Source organism: Hippocampus guttulatus, chromosome 8, assembly GCF_054856545.1.
Source record: "Hippocampus guttulatus isolate MCC_2025c chromosome 8, RoL_Hgut_1.0, whole genome shotgun sequence".
Lineage (NCBI taxonomy): Eukaryota > Metazoa > Chordata > Actinopteri > Syngnathiformes > Syngnathidae > Hippocampus > Hippocampus guttulatus.
Window position 1 is genome coordinate 8,758,935 of NC_141268.1, and position 21,027 is coordinate 8,779,961.

Genomic DNA, 21,027 nt, shown 5'->3' on the forward strand with positions numbered 1-21,027 from the left:
GTATGTGTGTGTGTATGCCGCTTTAGATTCCACGATCGCCAATGCCAAAGTTGTAGGCCACTCCTCCTCCGCTTCCCAGGCGGCATGAATGAAGTAAATTAATGATGGTTTCAGCCGACACAAACGCCCTTCGTCTATTGAGACCATGCGGTCCATTCATGGGGATGAGTGAGGCGTTGACACAAACAACAACAATTGACAACGGCAACAGAGGAGGCCCTCCTTCCTCCCACTTTTCATTCATCCATATGCATGTGCTCGCAGGCATACGGCACAGACGCCATGGACCTGTGTTGCCAACATGCCATCAGGGACACCTAGAGAGGGTTCCTGAGAACAGGACGAGCGAACAAAGCTCGGAAGCAGAAGGGGCGTGAAGAGGGCAGGCATGGAGAAAATCTTGGCATCAAGTCTATGCGAGTGGCCACAATGACCAGGCATGGGAGGCCATCTCCTCCTCTCCACAGTCAGAACATTATCAGGGCACCCAACAGTGCATGAAGCCAGAAAACAAGGCCCGGAAAGCTCACGTTCCGTCGGATTCTGCCCTTCCTGCCGAGAAGGGTTCAGGGGGTTCTTGCCCCTGAGGCCTGACCTTCAAACATGGTCACTGTTTGTCGGAAACCACAGCCGCGAACGCAAAACCATCTTACTGAAGCAAGGTCAAGGCTTTGCTGTTTTACCCTGCATATATACCTCAATACTTGAAGGTGCTATTGACATTAGCGTCTGACTGAGACTCAGTTTTCACCAATTAAAGCGTCCTGTGTGTATTGAAGTGGGGGCGAGGACGATAGCCTATACAATGAAATACAGCTTTGACAGCAGCAGGAGTGTTCCAGCACTTCTTCTTTTTTGGGATCCAACAGCGGAGACATCACTTTTGCAACCTCCCCAAGGATCATGGTCAGGCCTCATTTCTCCCGCAGTCAAAAAGACAGCATCCTGGTCTTGAGCCAGGGCTTTGTACATGCTGGACATCTCTCACCTGAGACACATTAAGACAGCGTTTGAGGTTAGCCAGCCCTTGCCAAAACATTAAAGGCAGCTGACATCTCATTTAGGAAGATGTTTCCCATAAAAGTGCCGCCGACCGAGTTTTTTTTTTCCCCAAACTGACTGCACCATTCAGCCTTTTAAAACCCAATGCTGAAAAATGTATTTCAGCAAATCCTGACATCAGGCTTTCACTTTGGGGGTCCAAAGTGAAGGGGTGTGTCAGGGGACTTTTTTTCAAAAATACTCTTCAGAACACATCATGTCCCACAAACACATCAGAAGAATCCCAAGGGGCGTTAGCTGCTTCAAAATCAATATTTATAGCAGCTTTTATTCTGGAGTGTGGCTTCACTTCTTCAGCCAAATTGCTTACAACACTTTCGACGATGAAAAGTGTCAATAGCTCAGCGAGGCAATTGAACGGGGGTACTGAGTAGCCATGGCAAGAGTCCAAGCCGTCAAATGTTGAGGTAAACCATCTCGACCAAAACTCATCCACAGCTAATAGGAAACAGACCCATAATCTGTCCTCAGTATTCCGACGTACGCCCACACTCGTTCTCAAATCCCTCCATCTATCCGCTCTCATAGGCTCATAACAAAAGTGACACAGGTGCCCCATAGTCCATTAGCGATTACAGAGCCCCCGCCAGCTCCCCTTTTGCATTTTCCTCCTCATTCTCCTCTTCCTCTGACCGCCTTCACCTCTCCTCTTCCACTCCTTAGTTATTTACGATGTCCTCCTGTGCCTGTGGATGTCTTTGTCCATACGGGGATGACAGAAATGAAGCATCGGAACTTCAGCACTCTGGTCACGATTCGTTATCTTGAACTGAATTTGTTCAGAAAGGTAGTGGGAGTTGATAAACTGATTAAAATGAAGCCTTTTGCAAACAGTGGACCCTCGGATCTCGATCCACATTCCAAATGAATTCATCACTGAAAGAATTGTGGACACACTATCGATGTTTTAAGTAACATTTGAGCACAGTTAATGTGTATTGTAAGGTCAAAAGGAAGCTCTATCAGAAAAAGGAATTAGATAATACTTTTGATAAAGTTTAGAAAAGCCTGCATTTGAGGTCCAATTCTAGTTCCATATCATAAGTGGGATGTATCAAGACGAACAAGCTCCTTTCTTTCCGACAGACGATTTCATTCCTGCGATGTCAACTTAACTCAAATTTGTACCTAAAGTGGATCACTACCCCACAATAATGCAGTATCCAAGTTTTCATTACAGTACATATTTGTACAAAAACAAAAAACCTGAGATTGAGATTGAGGTGCCTCATCCTGTCTTCTGATTCAGATTTCTGATTCAATCCAGAACAGAATTTTTATTGATTTTCAAAGTTGCTGGACTGCCGAACAACTTCAAGTTCTGGGGTTCGTATATTCACAAGTCAAACCCGGGTGCAGTGAATGTCCTTTGGCAAATGCCAACAATAGCTTCACACTAAACACTCATTGGACTCTGAGGCAACATAGTTTTCGTTCTTCGCACGCACCTGTTGTCACAAGATGGCCGAAATTGTTCCCTGGTGAGGAGCTTCCGACAGCAAGCCATTACAGATCACAGTCATCACATTTGAATTTTACTCCAAATACAGCATGTATTCACACAACACCTAAGCTGACCTGAAGGTGAGTCAGAGAAGAAGCACGTTTATTTCATTGGCTAAAGGCCTTTAGGATTGGTCTGCCATGATATCAAGCCAGTATTTTCACTGCAAGACGGCAGCAGAAGCTGAACGTGCCATAACTTCTCCAAAGGCTCGTCAAATAAGGCTGTCCAAAAACATTGTGTCCTTAACACTTAATCGCTGGTCAGAACTTCCAAATCAAGCATCCCAAACTTTTCTCTTTTGTTATTTGAACCACTGTAAAAAAATGTTCCACAAGCTGATGATAATCTTTTCAAACTGCTTTTATTGCCTTTCCGACTGTCCAGAAAACCATAACTTATTTGAGTCATACTGACATAAAATCCATTTGATTCATTGACCAGATGTTTTGTTTGACTCGGGAAAATGGGGGAATCCTCGTCCTTCAACTGGAGCTTGAATTGAAATGCTTCACTATTCCAAAAGAGTAAACTCATACATATTTTGTGTTTTATTTTTACCATTTAGAACACTTCGAAAATATTCAAAGGATCAAGAATTGCAGCACCGTTTTTACCCTCACCTATATTCCTCTTTATTTTAATGGTTACAACCTCTTTCCAAAATGGATTCAATTCATATTTTTACTCTACCTAAAAACACAAGAAAAACATGTTTTTGAGAGCCATCCCATAAAAACAAATGGCATAATACATATGTGCCCTCTTTAATAGAGTGTGGCTCTGTACTGCTGCATCTCTCGAGGTTTGGCCAAAGTGTTAAAGTGACACTGGTTGCAAACATACTTATAACCAATGCAGGCTTCCTTCGAAAAGGTCATCGGCACCGCAGAAACAAGATCCCGACACTGACAGATAAATGATAATGAATGATCGCTGTCTGAGTAAACAAGTAGAGAGTTGCCCTTGACCTGCCGTCCACTTAATTTCAGCCCAAGCTGCGACTCCCGCTGGGAACCCCACCAACAAAAACATCTGGCCAACACATCCTCTTGGGCAAAATAAAGGGGCTCATGTCACACTATTCTCGCACAAAAACTTTTCACAAATCACTCCTGTCTAATAAACACGATTGCTGGTGTAGTTCCTCGGATTGTCACCCGGGGACTTTCTGTGCAAAGAGGCAGACGCGAGGGAAATAAGCGCAGTGTGATTACAACCCACATCTCCTGATTCGAATGCTGAGGAGTGACAGCTCACGAGTTCGATAATTCGCGTGTGACTAGACGAGACTAGCGCACTGTGTCTTACATGTGATTTTTCCCTGCTACTCGTAGCAGTTTTTGTCTTCAAGTGAGAGTTTTAGATCGATCTGGTACCGACTTTAAGACAGATTTTTTTTCCAGGTTCATACTGTGACACCCCCATTAAAGGAGTAAAGCTCAAACCTTTCTTCCCCCTCTTCCTTCCTCCTGTTTTCTATTTAATCTAAGAAGCTCGGGGCGCTAACTCTAGCGACTCACAAGGCTACCCCTTCTGTTTCCCTCTGTTGGTCACTGTTTTTCATGCTTTTTGGATGTGTTGTGACGGTTTAAGTGAATTTCATTGCTATGCTGGCAACTGTAACCCGCCTAATACCCGAAGACAGCCGGGATAGGCTCCAACACACCTGTGACCATCGTGAAGATAAGCATGGATGATTTATTGATCCGTACTGCTGTGCATGTGAGATGACAATAAATTTTTAAACAATCAATCATTACCAAATGAATGCTCAAGACATTTTCCACAATGCATTTATTCGGCATCTTTGACATGCAGCATTCAATATACTAGCACCTTTTTGACCACACTAGTAGAACAACTTGGTAATAGCAAGGCAAAACGACGAGAGGGCATTTTGATGCTACTAATAAGGTACGGTAGGAAACTAGTCAGGCCCAGTAGTGATACTCGTGCAGCACAGTCGTTTATGATTAAGGTTTACTTGCATAGTGGAAAGCCCAAAATGGCACCAGTAGTGAAAAAAGTGTAAGACACAGTTGTTCTAGTATTGCATTCAATTGTCTTTCTAGTGAGGAGAAAAAGCTTGCTTGTACATCGACTTTAATCTAATCAATCAATCAAGGAAACCAAATAAATATTTGATGGAAAGCTGCTCGAGCATTTTTTCGATCGAGTTAACATCCATATGCGAGGACCTCTTTGGCCTGACTAGTAGGACAACTTTGGTATACTAGTCAGGCAGTTACAGGTTACTTGTGCGACAAAAATAATTACTGGACATTTATTCTTCAAGTGCACCTAAATCGTATTCTTCTGGTGTTTGAGTATTTATTTAATTTGAAAGTCTATTCAGTAGTTGACTCTATGTTTTCACTAGAAAATCAATTCAATGCACTAGTAGAATGACTTATTACTTATTTATTCCACTACTCGTGCTACTTTTGACTTTCAAGTATGCATCTCAACCTTACTAGTAAACTACTGTGCTACACTAGTGGCATCACTAAGCCCAATTAGCATGCACACGTCATGCACTAGCAGCGTTACTAGTAGCACCGAATTGCCCATTCATCATGTTGCTTGACTTCTTTGCTGTAGTTGTCCGACGAGTAGGCCACAGGTAGTTGTCTTCCGAGTGAGGACGAGGAGGTACTCGTGCATGACTCTTCAAATGGACATCAAGGACATCACATAAATGCTCAAACAGCTTCATTCAATATCGTTAATATTCAACTTAAGGTCCATGGATTAGCATGCTCTTTGTCCTCAGTAGCAGGACAACTTTGGCGCAATGCTAAGGCATACTTTGTCATACCAGTAAGACAAAACTATGCACAGGTAGATGCTGTCATGGCAACCGAGCCACAGCTGCATCACATACAGTATATATAGAAAGCGCTTTATACCAGGCTCTGCAAACACACAGACATAACCGCAAGTACTAGATTATGAATATTAAAAAGACTCCCGTTATGCTTGTCTGTCACTTTGAATTGCAGGACAACCACTTCTTGTAAAAGCCATTACCATCTCGCCCCTCACACTCACTGCCGGAACCACGGTCCTCCTCTTCTCTCGGCCTGTAGGCGCTTGATGTTAATCACAGACTACATAACAATCTGCATCAAGTAACAGGGGGTTTGGAAAAACAATCATGCTTACTTTGGGCTTTGGGAGTCGCTGCAATTAGGTTTGAGGCAACACGGTGGAGCCGCAGGCTATTTTTATCATGTCTGCCACATATTGAGCGGTTAAAAGGACCGTCGTGAGCAGACACACAGCTGCCAATCACATGTCTGCATGCCACAAAGCATCTTCCCTTTACACAACAGAGAAATGTTCAGGTAATTGGTGCCACAGCAAAACAAATCAAACACAAGCTCCCAAAAGAACCAATTAAAGACTAATTCGACAAAGTTGGCCCCAATCATGCAGTTGATGTAAAATGTCGACACACCCCAGTTCAAATGCCTCGTTTGTAAATGTGTAAATCATTTCAAATGTTTGTGGCGTGCAGATGATTTCTCATGACGTTATTAATGGATAGTGCACGGGGAATTGAAGAAATTACTAAAAAGAGACCTTTATCCTCAGCTTCTTTGTTTTTCATTAGACCACAACAAAAGGGTCACTGTGATGAGACACAGTGACCATCCGAGCGAAATGTAATGGCAGCAAGAAGATGAAAGTGTCTGTCTGTCTCCTGGCTGCTCACCAAAACAACCCCCACCCCCCGCCCACACATGGCCTATGGGGAAAAAAAATACACACAAAATGAAGCTTGTCTACTGCTCCATCTAAAAAGTTTCACTGTACAGGCATTTCCAACAAAATGCACCTGTTTATGTGCCATCATCGCACCCAGTTAACCATTTCCATCAAGCCCTTGGGGACTTTAGAGACCGTCCTCTTGTCCTTGTCCTCAGCTTGGCAGAAAAGCGCACCCGTGTCGCGGGTAGGGCTTGCCAGCGAGCGACAGGCGTGGGTGCATGCTGCTGCCGAGGCAGTGAAGAAAAAAAAACTCCAGAAAGAAGCAGACAGAAAAGGAACACTATATTTAGCACTGTCGCCTCCTTTTTCTGTCTTGTGAATAATCATAGTTTGACAGCATGCATCCAGCAGAGCAGAGGTTGTTGGGGATGCGATGCTGCCCTCCACTTCCTCCTCCTCCTCCTCCTCTTTTTCCTCTGGCGGCATCTCCAGAGAGAAAGTAGCAAAGTCTTGTAATAACTGCTGCAGGCTTGCGTGCCACAGCCGCACCGTGTTGTTGTGTGGAAGCATGTTTTAGGGCTCTGGCAGTCACTAATGGGGATTCAAAATGGAAGGGAAAGCGGGGGCCGGTTTGGACCACGGTATTGATGCCGACAGGTGCAACGCCGGCAGGGGAAAACAGCAAGGGAAACATTGTGTACCAAAAAAAAAAAACATGACCAATAATTTGCTGAAAGCCTTTTTATGGTTACACAGAATGTGAATGCATTTCGGACAAGGGATGGTGAAAGGGTGGCTGGCATTTGCGTTGTGCTCTCAAATCCAATTGGGGAGGCGGGAGAAAAATGTAAGCTGGCACGTAGAAGGCCACAGTGGAGGTAAACTAGACAATGCAGAGAATGAGTCATGAGGTGCGACAAATAGGATTTTTTTTTGTTTGTTTGTGAAACAAGACATTTCCCTATTACTGGTTAATTCAAATGAAAGTTTGAAACAGATATAAACATTTCTTGAGATACGAAATTTGGGTTGTCGTTAGCTGTAATCTATATACATCCAAATTATTTATAAAATAAAAACTTTTCAATGCGTGGATTGAATCTACAAATGAGTTTCACTATTTGACTATGACATATTGTACCTGTCTAAACAGCATAGGACAATCATAAATACTAAAACTAAAAAGCCAAGTGTTGTAACCAGCATCTTGAAATGGGCTGACAAATGAGCCATGTACACTAACCGTCAAGTCACGACCGCAAATCAAGGCTAACAATATTTAAAACGACATTAAAAATAATTTGATTTGATGACACAGTACATTAAGTGCACGTCATATCAATCTACTCTCAGCGGCACAGTCACTCGTTGTCCTGTCTCATTGAGTTTAGCAAGTGTGATATACTTTACCAGGCCATGTTGCTTGATGACACGGGCAATCAATTACATGACATTGCATTACTGAGTGACACGAGGATTTATGGATTAGGACAACAATGCAGTGACGGAATGACCGCATTTAGCATCTCGTCAGCAGTCTGGTTGCTGCTTTCATGCACAACACATGCACATCTGTGTCTGTGATGTTTCGGTTTTCTTATTTTATTTTTTTTCAAGTCAGCTTTTATTGTCAAATATGCTCTATGTGTAACATACAGCCCAGATGAAATTACTTTCCTCTCTCAACCACAGTGCAAACATGTATTGCATTGAACACACACAGCTAAAATTTACATTAAAATGAAATAAGACATAAATATATAAATATGTTTAATAAAAATAATTATAAATAAACAAATAGCAACAACAGTTGCTATTTGTTTATTTTTAAAATTTGTTTTAATATATATTATTTTATTTATTTATTATTTATTTATAACAAATAATTTCGCGACACAGAAGGGGCAATGTTATGAGGTATTGCAGCACTGCAACCTGCAACAAGATGCATTAAATGAAACAGAAACCGTCTTCAAATCTGCTTCTATTACCTTAGTCAAGGCAGAGTTTTCAGTGTGCGGGTGTCCCTAATATTGTGGTCAGTGTACTGTTAACGTCCTCGCATGTGGGAAAGAAGAGCCACGGTTGATGGAACGGCACAAACATTCAAACACAAACACAGAAATCTAAAACACTTGCAAAGAGCCGCTGAAGACCTCTGCTCACACCCAGACGCTCACACGTAAAAGGCACACATCCAACAAATAGTACAGTACATACACTTTATGAAACCAGATGGTTTTTATTTATTTATTTATTTTACATTATCTTTCATTATGTTTTTTGGGGTCTTGTTAAAGTTACATTTTTGACTGTTGCGCAAAAAGTTTGAAAAGTCATCATTACAGTCTTAAGAAAAACTCCATAAATATAAAACAACTCAATGAAATACGGTGGTAAGCGCGCATGCTTTCTCCTGCCTTCTCTCTGACCTTGAGAGGTTGTTACCATCATAAACCGAGGACCACCTGTATTAGGCCTAAAAGTAAGCCTTAAGCGTATCTCAAGGCTGTTGAGGAGCACATAAGGGCAAAGTCCCAAATAATGGGATCTTTTCTCACCGGGGCCGACCTTGTACCCAGGTGTTCCCCTTGTCGACCGAAGAGGCTGGAAGGAAAAACAACGCTAAACACTTTCAAATGTGGCCCGAGGATTTGAGTAACAAGCTATTACTTGTTAATATGTTGCCACTCTCCCATGGTTTGAAAGCAGTTAACCTCGACTCTGACGGGCTTCTGTTCGGGGGGTCACAACCTCGTCCGAGCTCTGCTCACTAAAATAGTGTGTGATTATAGAGCTGCTTTCAAGGTAACTACAGAGGAGCTGACTTAAGACAGGCTCTTTTTCTTTGTGGTATACACCTCCATCACTGCACATCAGTCCTGTCAGTGTGGTTCTTCGAGTTGTGATTGCATCATGTCATCTCATGTGAAGGGTCATCAACAAAGCCTTACGCCAGCGCATGTGCACCTTTGTTCGAGACCGCCAGCGAGTTTAGTTGTTGATCACTCCCCGCGTCTGCTGAATGGGCATTCCTTTTCCCCTTTGTGTGGCCTCATGGCGCTACTTAATAACAGCCTTCGCTTAAAAGTTTTGCAAGCCACGAGGACTCAGTGATCATTGTTGGTTTCAGACAAGGCTTTTGGGGTTTTTAAGAGCCCTCGTCATAAAATACAATACAATATACAACCCATCTTTATTTATACGGCGCTTTTCACAACAGCCGCAGCTGTTAAAAAAAAAGACCACAAGCATGTCATAAAAGGGCATCAGGGTGCAGGAACGATTTTTTGACTTTAAAACAAAAACGTCTGTGAATGTCTTTTTATAAAGGCATGAACTGGTCAGTTCGGATTTGATACCGATTTACACAGTGTATATATTTCGATATACATAGATGATGTAAAGTCTATGCCTCTAATGTATCGTATTTTCCGGATTATAAGTCGCTCCGGAGTATAGGTCGCACCAACCATAAAATGCATAATAAAGAAGAAAAAAAATGTATAAGTCGCACTGGAGTATTGGTCACATTTTGGGGGGAAATTTATTTGATAAAATCCAACACCAAGAACATAGGTAGAAGATGCAGCGCTTCCTCTTCTACGTCGCTTACGTCAGACTCATCGTGGTTTTATGAATACAGGTCTAGAGCGGCCTCTTGCAGTTTAATGTGAAAATAACATGTGAAATGATATAATAATGTGTTAATAATTTCACCCAGAAATCGCTCCAGAGTATAAGTCGCACCCCCAGCCAAACTATAAAAAGAACTGCGATTTATAGTCCGGAAAATACGGTAGCATCCTTAGACCATATTTAATATGCTTTCTGTTGTAAAGATTTACAGCAGGTGTTTTTAATGTCTTTGTTTGTGCTGTTTGAGCAGACACGAGTGTGCAAACATCGCCGATCGGTGTATTTTGATGATGAGTTAGCGTTAACAGGATATACGTCAACTGTGAGTTTACACTGCACTCATATTTTGATATGAGGATATCTGGTTTTCCGTAATGTTTTTCTCCTCTGTCAAGGCGCGTATCCGGATTGTGTTACTTGAACCATGCAGTGTAAATCCAAACATTGCCAGATTTTAATGCTCCAAATCCTGAGGCTTTCCGACACGATGAGTTTCCGGAAAATGTACATCAGATATAAACCCAGTGGAATGACACAATCAAAGTGCAGATTCATGAAAACGCAGAATAATATATGACCTATTTTGTCATTTAAATCCTTTGTCAAGGGAGGGGGGGATCTACTGATACGGTGCGTATGCCAGATAAAACACTATTCAGCATTTCTGTATCCAACCTCTTGGGGGTTTTTTTCTTCTTTTTTTTTGTTGCTTTGATAGAGTGCAAAGATTTGAAAGGCGAAGACAAAACACTCTCGAGTCTCAATTTGGGATTTGTGCCAAAAGCAACGATATTTTGATCTTCCGGCGGTCAGAATATGCAAATGATCATCGGAAAGTGGAATGCGTTACTATAACCGTTTAACCTTTCCATGAGTTATTTCAGAAGCAAAGACGAGGGGCAAATGTTTTATTCTCAAAATGTAAATCATTTCCATAATAAACTCAGTCTGTTATCATGTCAAATTTATTACAAAAAAATAAGGAAGCCAGCAACAAACAGCTATTGTGAAAGCTCATGCCATTTAGTTCAGTCGACTAGCTCATTAAAAATGAATAAAAGCGCCTTTAAGAACTATTCCCAGCAGCGTGGCGCAAAAGCCAATTCAATTACTCAGCGCACATCTTATGGGCATTTCAATCTATGCGAGGTTGCTCTGCGATGCATAAAGTAATGTTGGAAACTCATTAAAAACCAAAATGGAAGTTGATTAGATGAAAAGGGGGGGCGGATCTCTTTTCAACCATGTAAATGTGCGAATAGTGGCGTGTGAGATCCGTCTCGATTAGCAACACACAATAGGATGCGGGGGATAAAGAGGGCAAAAACAAAACAAAAACAAAAAAAAAGTTTAAAAGGATTGACCAGCTTAAAGAGCCCACAAATAAAGAAATAAGAGCAAATAAATGTGCTTGATATGTAATCGGTTTGTCAGTGTTGGTACAGGATGGTGCAATATTGAAATAAATTTTTAATGTTTCTTCAGGGTATTTTACACAATCTTATTTCAACACTGAATCCAAACAACCAACAAAGACATATTTTATTACTTTGGTTTGGGCTGGCCAGCTAAATATTTGCTCATTTTGTTTTCGACAAAGCCGATCATCACGATGATCATCATGAACCCCAGAACTGTGAGACAGATGTGTTCAACATCTGTCTCACAGTTCTGGGCTTGGGGTTCGAACCTCGGTTCTGGCCTTCCTATGTAGAGCAGCTTTTCTCCAGGCACCTCCTACATGGGTTCATTGACTTTAAAGAAATTGCCCATAGGTGGAAATGTGAGCGTGAATTTGGTTGTTTGTTTACATTTGCCCTGCGACTGGCTGGTGAACAATCCAGGATGTACCCCTCCACTCACCCCAAAGTAAGATGAGAAAGGCCACCACAATTAGGACAGATTTTGATAACCCATATAGATAGATAGATAGATAGATAGATAGATAGATAGATAGATAGATAGATAGATAGATAGATAGATAGATAGATAGATAGATAGATAGATAGATAGATAGATAGATAGATAGATAGATACCTATTGATGCTAGACTGAAAAAAAGTTGATTTTATGCAATATCTGGTGACAGTTTTTTGCATATTGCAGGGGCAAGAAGACATTTTTTAGTTGAAAGGATATTGTAATCTATGAGTTAGTCTCACTATATGAATTATTGAATCATGATATATGATAATTTATTACCATTTTATATACTGTGTATATATATATATATATATATATATATATATATATATATACATACACACACACACACACACACACACACACAAACATACATAGTGGTAAGATACTTTCTATTCATACGACCAATTACTTTGTGACACCCACTCCGGATGACCAAAGCCGTCATTTCATTGATTGTGCAGAATTCTGTCAATTTTGGGGGAAATGATTATTGAGTAATCGCGTCTTATGTGCATGACTTTGCAGCACCCAACAGAGGCTCTGTTTATTTCGTCTCAACTAGTTTGCTTGTCCTGCGGCAGGGTCCAATTTTGTCATTTTTTGGTCAATGTTTACATTGATAGGGTGTCCGCCTTTCGGACATCCCATTCACGTAAAAAAATTATGATTTTCACAGGACAGCGATGAGAATAAAATACATTAATTGTCAACTTTCCTCCATAGTCGATCAACGAAATGTAGTCTGACACATGTCACTATAACACTGAGGCCTATTTTAACATTACAGATACACACGCACACACACACACACACACACACACACACACACACAAAGAGGGTCTCATGTGGCAACTGGCAAACATTCATAACATGTTGGATGTTGGCCTGAGTGAGGGCTCAGTCAAGTGTGAAATCGGACTTGATTTCAGAAGGGAGCCGAGGCCACACAAAGGCCTGTTTGGACAACTAATGGCAGCCAGGCCATTAAAAGAAAAAGAAAGATGGATGGGTGTAGCATATTCTTTAGATTTCAAAAGGACCATCAGCAATATCTCAGTGGTCATCCAAGAGCTGCACTCAGATACAAATAGTTGTCAAGCCTTAAACTCTTCCAGGTACCAATAATGTCACCAAAGAAGTTGAAGCAATCCTACTGTAAATAATGCCCTTTTTTGGGGGAATCTTCAAAATGATCATAATCTATGATGCTATACGCTTCCCTCATTAGATTGGTTAGATCCCCCCCCCCCCCCTCCAACCCATAAATCAGAGCATTTTCATGGGGGTGCCACCAAAAGGCAACATAATCATAAAAATAGGGATTTCAAAAAGGCCTTCACACCGCCTGATTGCTCAAGCCCTAAATAGACCACATAGCAGCATTTCACACCAACACATCGATGTAGACTCACCTTTGAAGGACAGGTAAATCCTGGGGGCAGAGAGTGGCTCCAGGGCCGGAGGGAGCCCCGCGGACGAACAGGCCAGCAGGGCCAGCAGACAGCACAGGCTGTCCCACAACATTGTCTCTCTCTAAATGAGGAGGAGGAGAATCCGAGATCTGCGGGACAGAGATGGATGGACGTCAAACAATGAGCCCCGTACCTCGGCCCACACCAACTTGCGTCAAGTTAGCAGTCGTTATTTAATCACGTGTTGTGCCTGAGAAGTGCAGTAAATTGGATATAAATGATAGATGAAACTGGTTTGAATAGTTCATTATCACCATAATCCCAGTGATCAAAGGTATCGGTAGCGCTGTGCACAATTCAGTGGTGACTCGAATTGAGATGCGACTTGCTCATTAAAAAGGAACGTTGACTCAAATTTTCGGATATGAGTGCGAACTCATCATAACATATTATTGAGCATTTTATTGCACGTACTCGTGTCGCAGGAATGTTTGAACGGCGATGCCTGTGATATATATATACATCGTAAATATGTGGGGGGTGCACAGCATCATGTCACCCAAAATTGTTTACATGTGTATGGTAATTTTAAGACAATTAATGAGCCTTAAATTAAACTGTTAACTAATCAGTCAATAACACCCACAGGCACTGTATCAATGTCTTTCTTGTTATTTCAATGTTGGCCTCTGTCCCCGTCCTAGCACGGAGTTTTCGAACTTGATCGTTTGACCGGAGAGACGAGCCCTCCCAGGTTGGCTTAGCACTAGCTCGCTGCTACGACAGGACACAGATACCAAAAGTGAAAAAACACCCTGCCATTCTGCCGTTGCTCAGTGCACGGCAAGGGATCATGTAAGTTCAAGTAAGTGACTTTAAACTACAAAGGAAAACCTTTCTCTAGGTTGACGCGTCTTGTCGGTGTATCCTCCAATGTTTTCCAAATTAGACATAAAAACATCGTACTGAAGAGTGGACCACCACATGTTCACTGTTTAGCAACCACGGATTCACCTGCAGTAATTGTAGAACATGCAAAACGAATGCTGGAGGTTTCTCATAGTTTTAGAAAGAGAGAGAGAGAGAGAGAAAGAGTTTTAACATTTACTTTAACTTTAATAGTGACGGGACTGTACTTGTACTCCACATTACCAAACAACTCCAAATATTTGACAAAACACACATCTTTTAAATTCAAATAGATTTTGGACTATAATATGCAAACAAAATTAATCAAAATTTTAAATTGTCAATAAAGCTAGTAGACAGTGCCATTTTTAAGTAAAGTCCAATGTTGTAAGATTTCACTGGATTTTGAATTCAAAATAATACCAAAGTTCAAACCTGTACATTTAAATTGGGTACATCACATTTTTAGAAGGCTTTTTATCAACTCAAGCACTTTAATTCAGTCCTTAGACGTTCCCGTTAGAGGCGCCAGACCGAGCTCTGTCAGCTAATGGAGGACTGAAGTTCGGGATAACTGCATTTCTCCCTATTTTCACGCCACCGCAAGAATGAGTGGACATGTACTTTGTGGTTTTCTCCATAAATTGACATTATGCTTTATGTGCAACCTGCCCACGCCGTTTACATTTATAATGAGGCAGTGATCAAATCAGCCAAAGCATTACATGCTCTGACAGCATCTGGGAAGTAGCCTGAGTCTTCAAAAGCCTCAATCATGCTCGAACCACTTGTCTGATTTTTTTGCTACTTCTTTTTTCTAGCTAATGCTGGTAACACTACATCACTCTCCTACCGTATTAACTTAATTTTAAATTCCAATACATCACTAACCATTTGAAATTACATTGCAGTAAATGTTTCAACCACAGTCTATATATGAATTTCTTTTTCAGGCATGCATATTTGTTGCTGATGACCAGTGTATTTTTTTTTTTCAAAACTTCAGGTGGAGGACTGCCAATGTCTGGGGTTTCAATGGCTGCGGTTACATTCTGGGATGAACTTCTCACTTGCAAAGAGCCTCTCTCCGCTCCAACCACCCACGGCGCTTCCCGCTGCTCTCTGCATGACGCCCCGCACGCATACGGAAACAAACCTGCTGCATTGAAGCTGAGGAACATATCAAGCAAGTGCAGTTGTGTTTTCATTGTTTGTTTTATTGTGTGTTTCTTAACTGCAGTTGTTCCTTTTGAGTCTAACAAGCATAGTGGCAAGAAGCGCTCCACTGCAAGATCCACCACACTCAAGGCAGTTGAATGTTGGGATGGCGTCCAAATGCTGCGTGGCAAGTCCCAGTGGAGGACGAGGAGACAATAAAACAAGCGTACCTCACCAGTGGGAGCTGTAATTTACATTGGCATGACACCGAGACACAGAGACACAGAGACACCGAGGCACGGATCTCGAGTCTGAGGTCAATCTGTCAGTCAGGGTTTAAGATCAAGTTCCACGCCGAGCCGAGGGCTGAGGCAAAACTCCAAGGCAGACCTTTAACCGAGATAAAAAAGTGACCTGGCTCTGAGTTCTGTACACGCACCACATGTCACCCACTGAGGCTACAAAGTCAAGTCAATTGTTTGTTTTATAATGCCAATTCGCAACAGAAGTTTTCTCACGGCAAGAAAACCAAATGAAACCCAGATGAGCGAGCAGTGGGCAAAATGAAGAGACGAACATAAACCACAAACTGTGAGGCAAATTGGTTGAGATGTAAAGACAGAGTACAGGAACAGAGAGTAGATAGGGGGAGGAAACAGGACAGATGGGTTTGGTGACTGGTGGAGGAATGAGAGAACAATGGGCACAACAACAGCTCTCAAAAGTCATGTTGCCTCAAACCTAGAATTAGGCTCACGGTTTGCTTGAACAGGACACTTTTACCTTGACATTTTAGGAACAAATGTATCGTTTCTAGTTGTACTGAAAGTAAAAGACTGTTCAGTTTACAAACGTCTTGCGGTGGGACATTTTGTGATTAAGAACAGCACACAATAGACAGTTAGTTCAGGTTGTTTTATATTTGTAAAACTTTAGCAGTATTGTAATGAATGACTTTACACATACTGTATTGTGATAGATAACGTCCTGTTCTGACTTACGCACGAATTAGCGTCGTATGATTTATGGCGCTACCGGCGCCCGAAATTGACATTTCGATGTTACGAACTGGACACAATTTGCTCATTTGCACAAACGCGTAAAAACAGGCTTACATCATCGTACAGTTATTGCTGTACTGTTTTTCATTATTTATCAATAATAATCGTTTTGAGAAAAGTACGTCACTGTAATTTTGACTTTAATTTACGATCGCATTCGTAATCACTAATTAGACAACGGCACATATGGCTTATGTAGAAATTCGTGTAACGACACTGATTGGCAATCCATCGATAACGAGCTGCTGAACTCACTCCACTTTGGATATTCGACACTTCCGGGTTACAAATGGTGCGCAATTAATTCGTTTGCACAGCTGCTCAGTTGCCACCGCACTTAATGGTTTTAATTAAATCTATCAATATTTACATATCAATATTGACCGTTAATATGACTTTACAACTGTATGAACCGACTGCGACGCATTACCACTTACGTTTAAACCGCTTACGTCGCCTCTAAATCGAAGAACGGCGTAATTAGCTCTGGAATACATGAGTCAACTGTAAATTGCACCTGTACCCGTATTATTGCCCTGCAGTATAAAAACGCAGGAGCCTGTTGCTTAGGATCAACATCAAAAGGCTTCACGGGGACCAAATAAAGGACTCTACTTGTAAAATGAATATGATTTATTGCGTGACGTGCTTGCATATTCTCCGCGTGGGCAGGACGTCTAGTGTTGATTTTAAGGCGCATCTGTCTCCAAACTCCACGATTCACAACACGTAACATGCAGAAAAGCGACTCACTCTTGTTGTCCTCTTACCCTGTGTTTAGTTAGGTCCAATGCTGGTCGCAAAAGAAGCCGTGCGAAAAAAAAAAAAATAGAACAACCCTCCAGCCCTCGGGGGTCCTCGGAGAGTCTGTGCCCGGGCGCACGCAGGCGCGATCCGGTCTGGGTCCTCTGCAGATCCCGCTCGGTTATTCCGGCCGCAGAACAAAATGATGTTTTCTGGATTTAGTTGAACTTGGCCGTGTGAAGTTGTGTTCTCCGTTAATAGTTGTGTACTTTCCACGAGCGGCGGGGCGATGCAAAAGAAAGCAAATGAGTTGATCCAGGAGGAAGAAGGGTGGCACGCGGAGGGTGTTCCACTGCTCAAGTGGCTGAGAAGCAGCGTGCGCAGGTGGATAGAGGAGACCCTCTCCACCCCCTCACTCCCCTCCGGGCGTGGACACACCCATGGGGGAGGTCACCTACCTATCTCCGTACCCACCCCAAAATGAAAAACATAAGAAGACTCCAGTGTGTTTTACTGTACGAATCGAACTCCCAGAAAGAGGACATCTTATAGACAAATGATTTTTTTAAATGTTTCTATAAATATACTTGGGTCTCTGGAGTGATTCTCAATTCGACTGTCCGTGTCTCATGTGTTGTCTTGTATTATTTAGTCTTTTTCTTTTGGTCAACTTTTCTTTTGATGGCAATGCGGACACCCGCAGCGCTCCTCTTGTTTTAAGTTGAGAGGGAAGAAATTTCATCTGTGCTGTATTGTTACACATACGTACAACACATTTGACAGTAAAGTTGTATTCAATTCAAATTCTTCAAATGTGTTTGGGGACAGAAACCTATTTCCTAAATTACATACAGTCCTTAAAATCTTTCTGCAGAGATATTATTCTCAATCTCAACACTGTTACTTCAATCGATAACCACACGATTTTTGTGAGGATGAGAAGTCCATATATATATATATATATATATATATATATGGATATAAATATATGGATATTTATATCCAGATGGATATAAATATATATATATATATATATATATATATATATATATATATATATATATATATATATATATATATATATATATATATATATATATATATATATATATATATATATATATATATACACACACACACCTGTATATTTATATCCATCCATCCATCCATTTTCCGAACCGCTTGATCCTCACTAGGGTCGCGGGGGGTGCTGGAGCCTATCCCAGCCATCTCCGGGCAGTAGGCGGGGGACACCCTGAATCAGTTGCCAGCCAATCGCAGGGCACACAGAGACGAACAACCATCCACGCCCACACTCACACCTAGGGACAATTTAGAGCGTCCAATCAGCCTGACATGCATGTTTTTGGAACGTGGGAGGAAACCGGAGCACCCGGAGAAAACCCACGCAGGCCCGGGGAGAACATGCAAACTCCACACAGGGAGGCCGGAGCTGGAATCGAACCCGGTACCTCAGCACTGTGAAGCCGACGTGCTAACCACTCGACTACCGGGCCGCCCTATATTTATATTTAGGCAGAATTTTTGAGGGGTGAAAAAAAGTCATTGGACTGTGTGTGTGTGAGAGCCTGCTGAAATCAAACAAGTCACGATGATGTGGGCTCCAGAAGGTGGCAGAGCAATGAAACGAAACGCCACGGCGAAACCAGAGGCTAAAAGTCACGTGTTTAAATTTCCTCCTGCGTTTTGTCTCCGTCATCGGCGATCAAACGGGCCAAGCGGAAGATGGATAGCGAAAAAGGTACACAGGACATTTCAGTGTTTCAAACAACGCAATGTGTCCAATTCAAATATTCCTATAATGACTTCATTGCAGGATAAACACACATTTAACGCGGGGCTCGTGGGAGTCGTTTGTGTTCCGGCAATGGTTTACTTTGACTGATGCAATATTCTCACGCTCAACACAGGTCGTCTGCACTGAATTATGATGTGACATGATGTCGTTCCATATAACCTGCGAACAATGACCAGATGTGGATGAGGTCCATTTCTTCCCAACACCTCAAACACCCGATTGCCTTTCGTCGGCTCTCTCCTCAGATATTCATGAACAAATGGAGCCTTAAATCTTTTAATCTCACTCCATCCCTCGCCTGATCACACCGGCTTATTTTGCTTCCCAGCCCGTCAACGCACAATGCAGATGACGCCCCGTACGCATGCTTATTATTCCATAAATGTGCCGTACGGTAGCTTGAGTTTCAAAAGCATTTGCTATTGGGCCAGATCTGGTGAGAGACGGAGGGATGGCAAAGGCTTTCTTTGTTTGTAGCCTGCAGGGATCATTTGATAACTACGTGCAGGACGGTGTCAAGGTTTTACAGACGTGCCAAAAGGACAAAAATATCGGGACACCTGGCCATTACAGGGTGTATTCGGTTTTGGATTTTTTTGTTAAATATGATCATTGATCCGCAAATCCTTGTGCGACAAAAATGACAATGAATTTTTTTAGTTCCTTTACCTTCACGTTTTGAAGTTGAGTTTTGCTTACAAGATAATGATTTGAGTCTCTTTTTGAAAGACATCTAGCAGACAGCGATGAATTCGTTTGATCCGCAAAGCAGATTAAAAAAAGAAGTTCTGCATCATGTTTGCCATTAAATGTGTTAAATTTCCCTTGATACCAGCGAAGTCTTCTGTGAAACAATCCCTCCAACACACATCCCTTCTCTGTGCATCACGCACACACGCACAGGGCTCAGCGGGAGGGAGGAGATACTGATATGTTCTCTCCTTCTTGGATTCTCGGCTGATCTTGAAAAGTCATCACGCTCGGTCGCACGCCAACACGCAAAAAGCGGAACACATGCAGGTGGGCGTTTGCATTTGAAGGGTGGTCCCCGCCGCCCAAACAAATAGCCACTTTCTCACATATATCTGTAACTCCACTCGATTCCGTCCGTGTTCGAGCTGGAATAAATAAACAGACAGCTCAATCTCGTTCCCAAAACTTACTGCTGCTCCATTATCTCTGCCCGTTTTCTCCTTTCACTATCACCCCCGGCCCTCCTTTTTCTCTCCTTGCCGACAGCTGCATGTTTCTTCTCGCTGTATTTCTTTTTTAATCGACAATATTATTCCCACATTCGGTCCTCCGGTGGCCTCGCCATCTGTCCCTTGCGTGAGACAAGAGGAAAGCAATGATTGCATCCTGGCTTTGAGGAGTGCCTGCCTTCTTATAAGTCCCTCATGCTTTTCCATTGCTTCCTCTTCCAATGCTGCTCCTTTATTCGCCCCATACAGTGGCCACCCGAAGAGGAGGCAAATTTGCTGATTATGTCAACACCATAGATGCAATTATTTTTTATTTTTTTGTAAATTAAATCATTCCCTTTTGTCTTAACATCATGTCATGACACGCTTTTGTCAAAATGCCACAAGGACCGACTTCAAACCTTCCTTTTCAACCCATCCATCCTTTTTCTCGAAAGCGTATTCTCATTCAGGTCAGTGGGGGAGCTAGAGCCTTTCTCAGATGATTTTGAGCAAGTGTTGGGATACATCCTGGACAGGTCGCAAGCCAATCGTAGGACACATGTCACACTCACACATAAGGACAACTTTAGAATCTTCAATGAACCTCACATGAATGTTTTTGGAATGTGAGTAGAAGCCGGAAACCCCACACAAGAAGATCAGAACTGCACCTGAACCTCATAACTGTGTGGTACGAGTGCTCATACTCATCCTGCTTTCAGTGGCCAATCCTGTCACATACAAATGAGTCACTGCTCACCGCCCCCCCCCCTTCTATTGTGGGCCAATGTTGAGTATCTGACTTTTGTTACCGTGGCAGCTATAGGGGCTTGCAACGAGGCGAGCTGCGATTCCATAATAGGCACAGGATGCACTTGGGTGCTAATGTAAA

At 42.2% G+C, this 21,027-nt stretch overlaps 1 protein-coding gene across 1 annotated transcript in view; it reads right to left on the reverse strand.

Moving 5' to 3' along the window:
• The window catches only part of sema3fa (sema domain, immunoglobulin domain (Ig), short basic domain, secreted, (semaphorin) 3Fa), a 71,557-nt gene extending 54,078 nt beyond the window's left edge, over window positions 1–17,479 (reverse strand). Inside the window, exons 1-2 of the mRNA XM_086117758.1 lie at window positions 17,159–17,479; window positions 13,261–13,409 (exon numbers count right to left, since the gene is read on the reverse strand). Of these exons, the coding sequence (XP_085973884.1) occupies window positions 13,261–13,372 (112 nt within the window). The 5' untranslated portion in view covers window positions 13,373–13,409; window positions 17,159–17,479. The remainder of the gene's footprint in view (window positions 1–13,260; window positions 13,410–17,158) is intronic.
• Window positions 17,480–21,027: the final 3,548 nt, after the last annotated feature.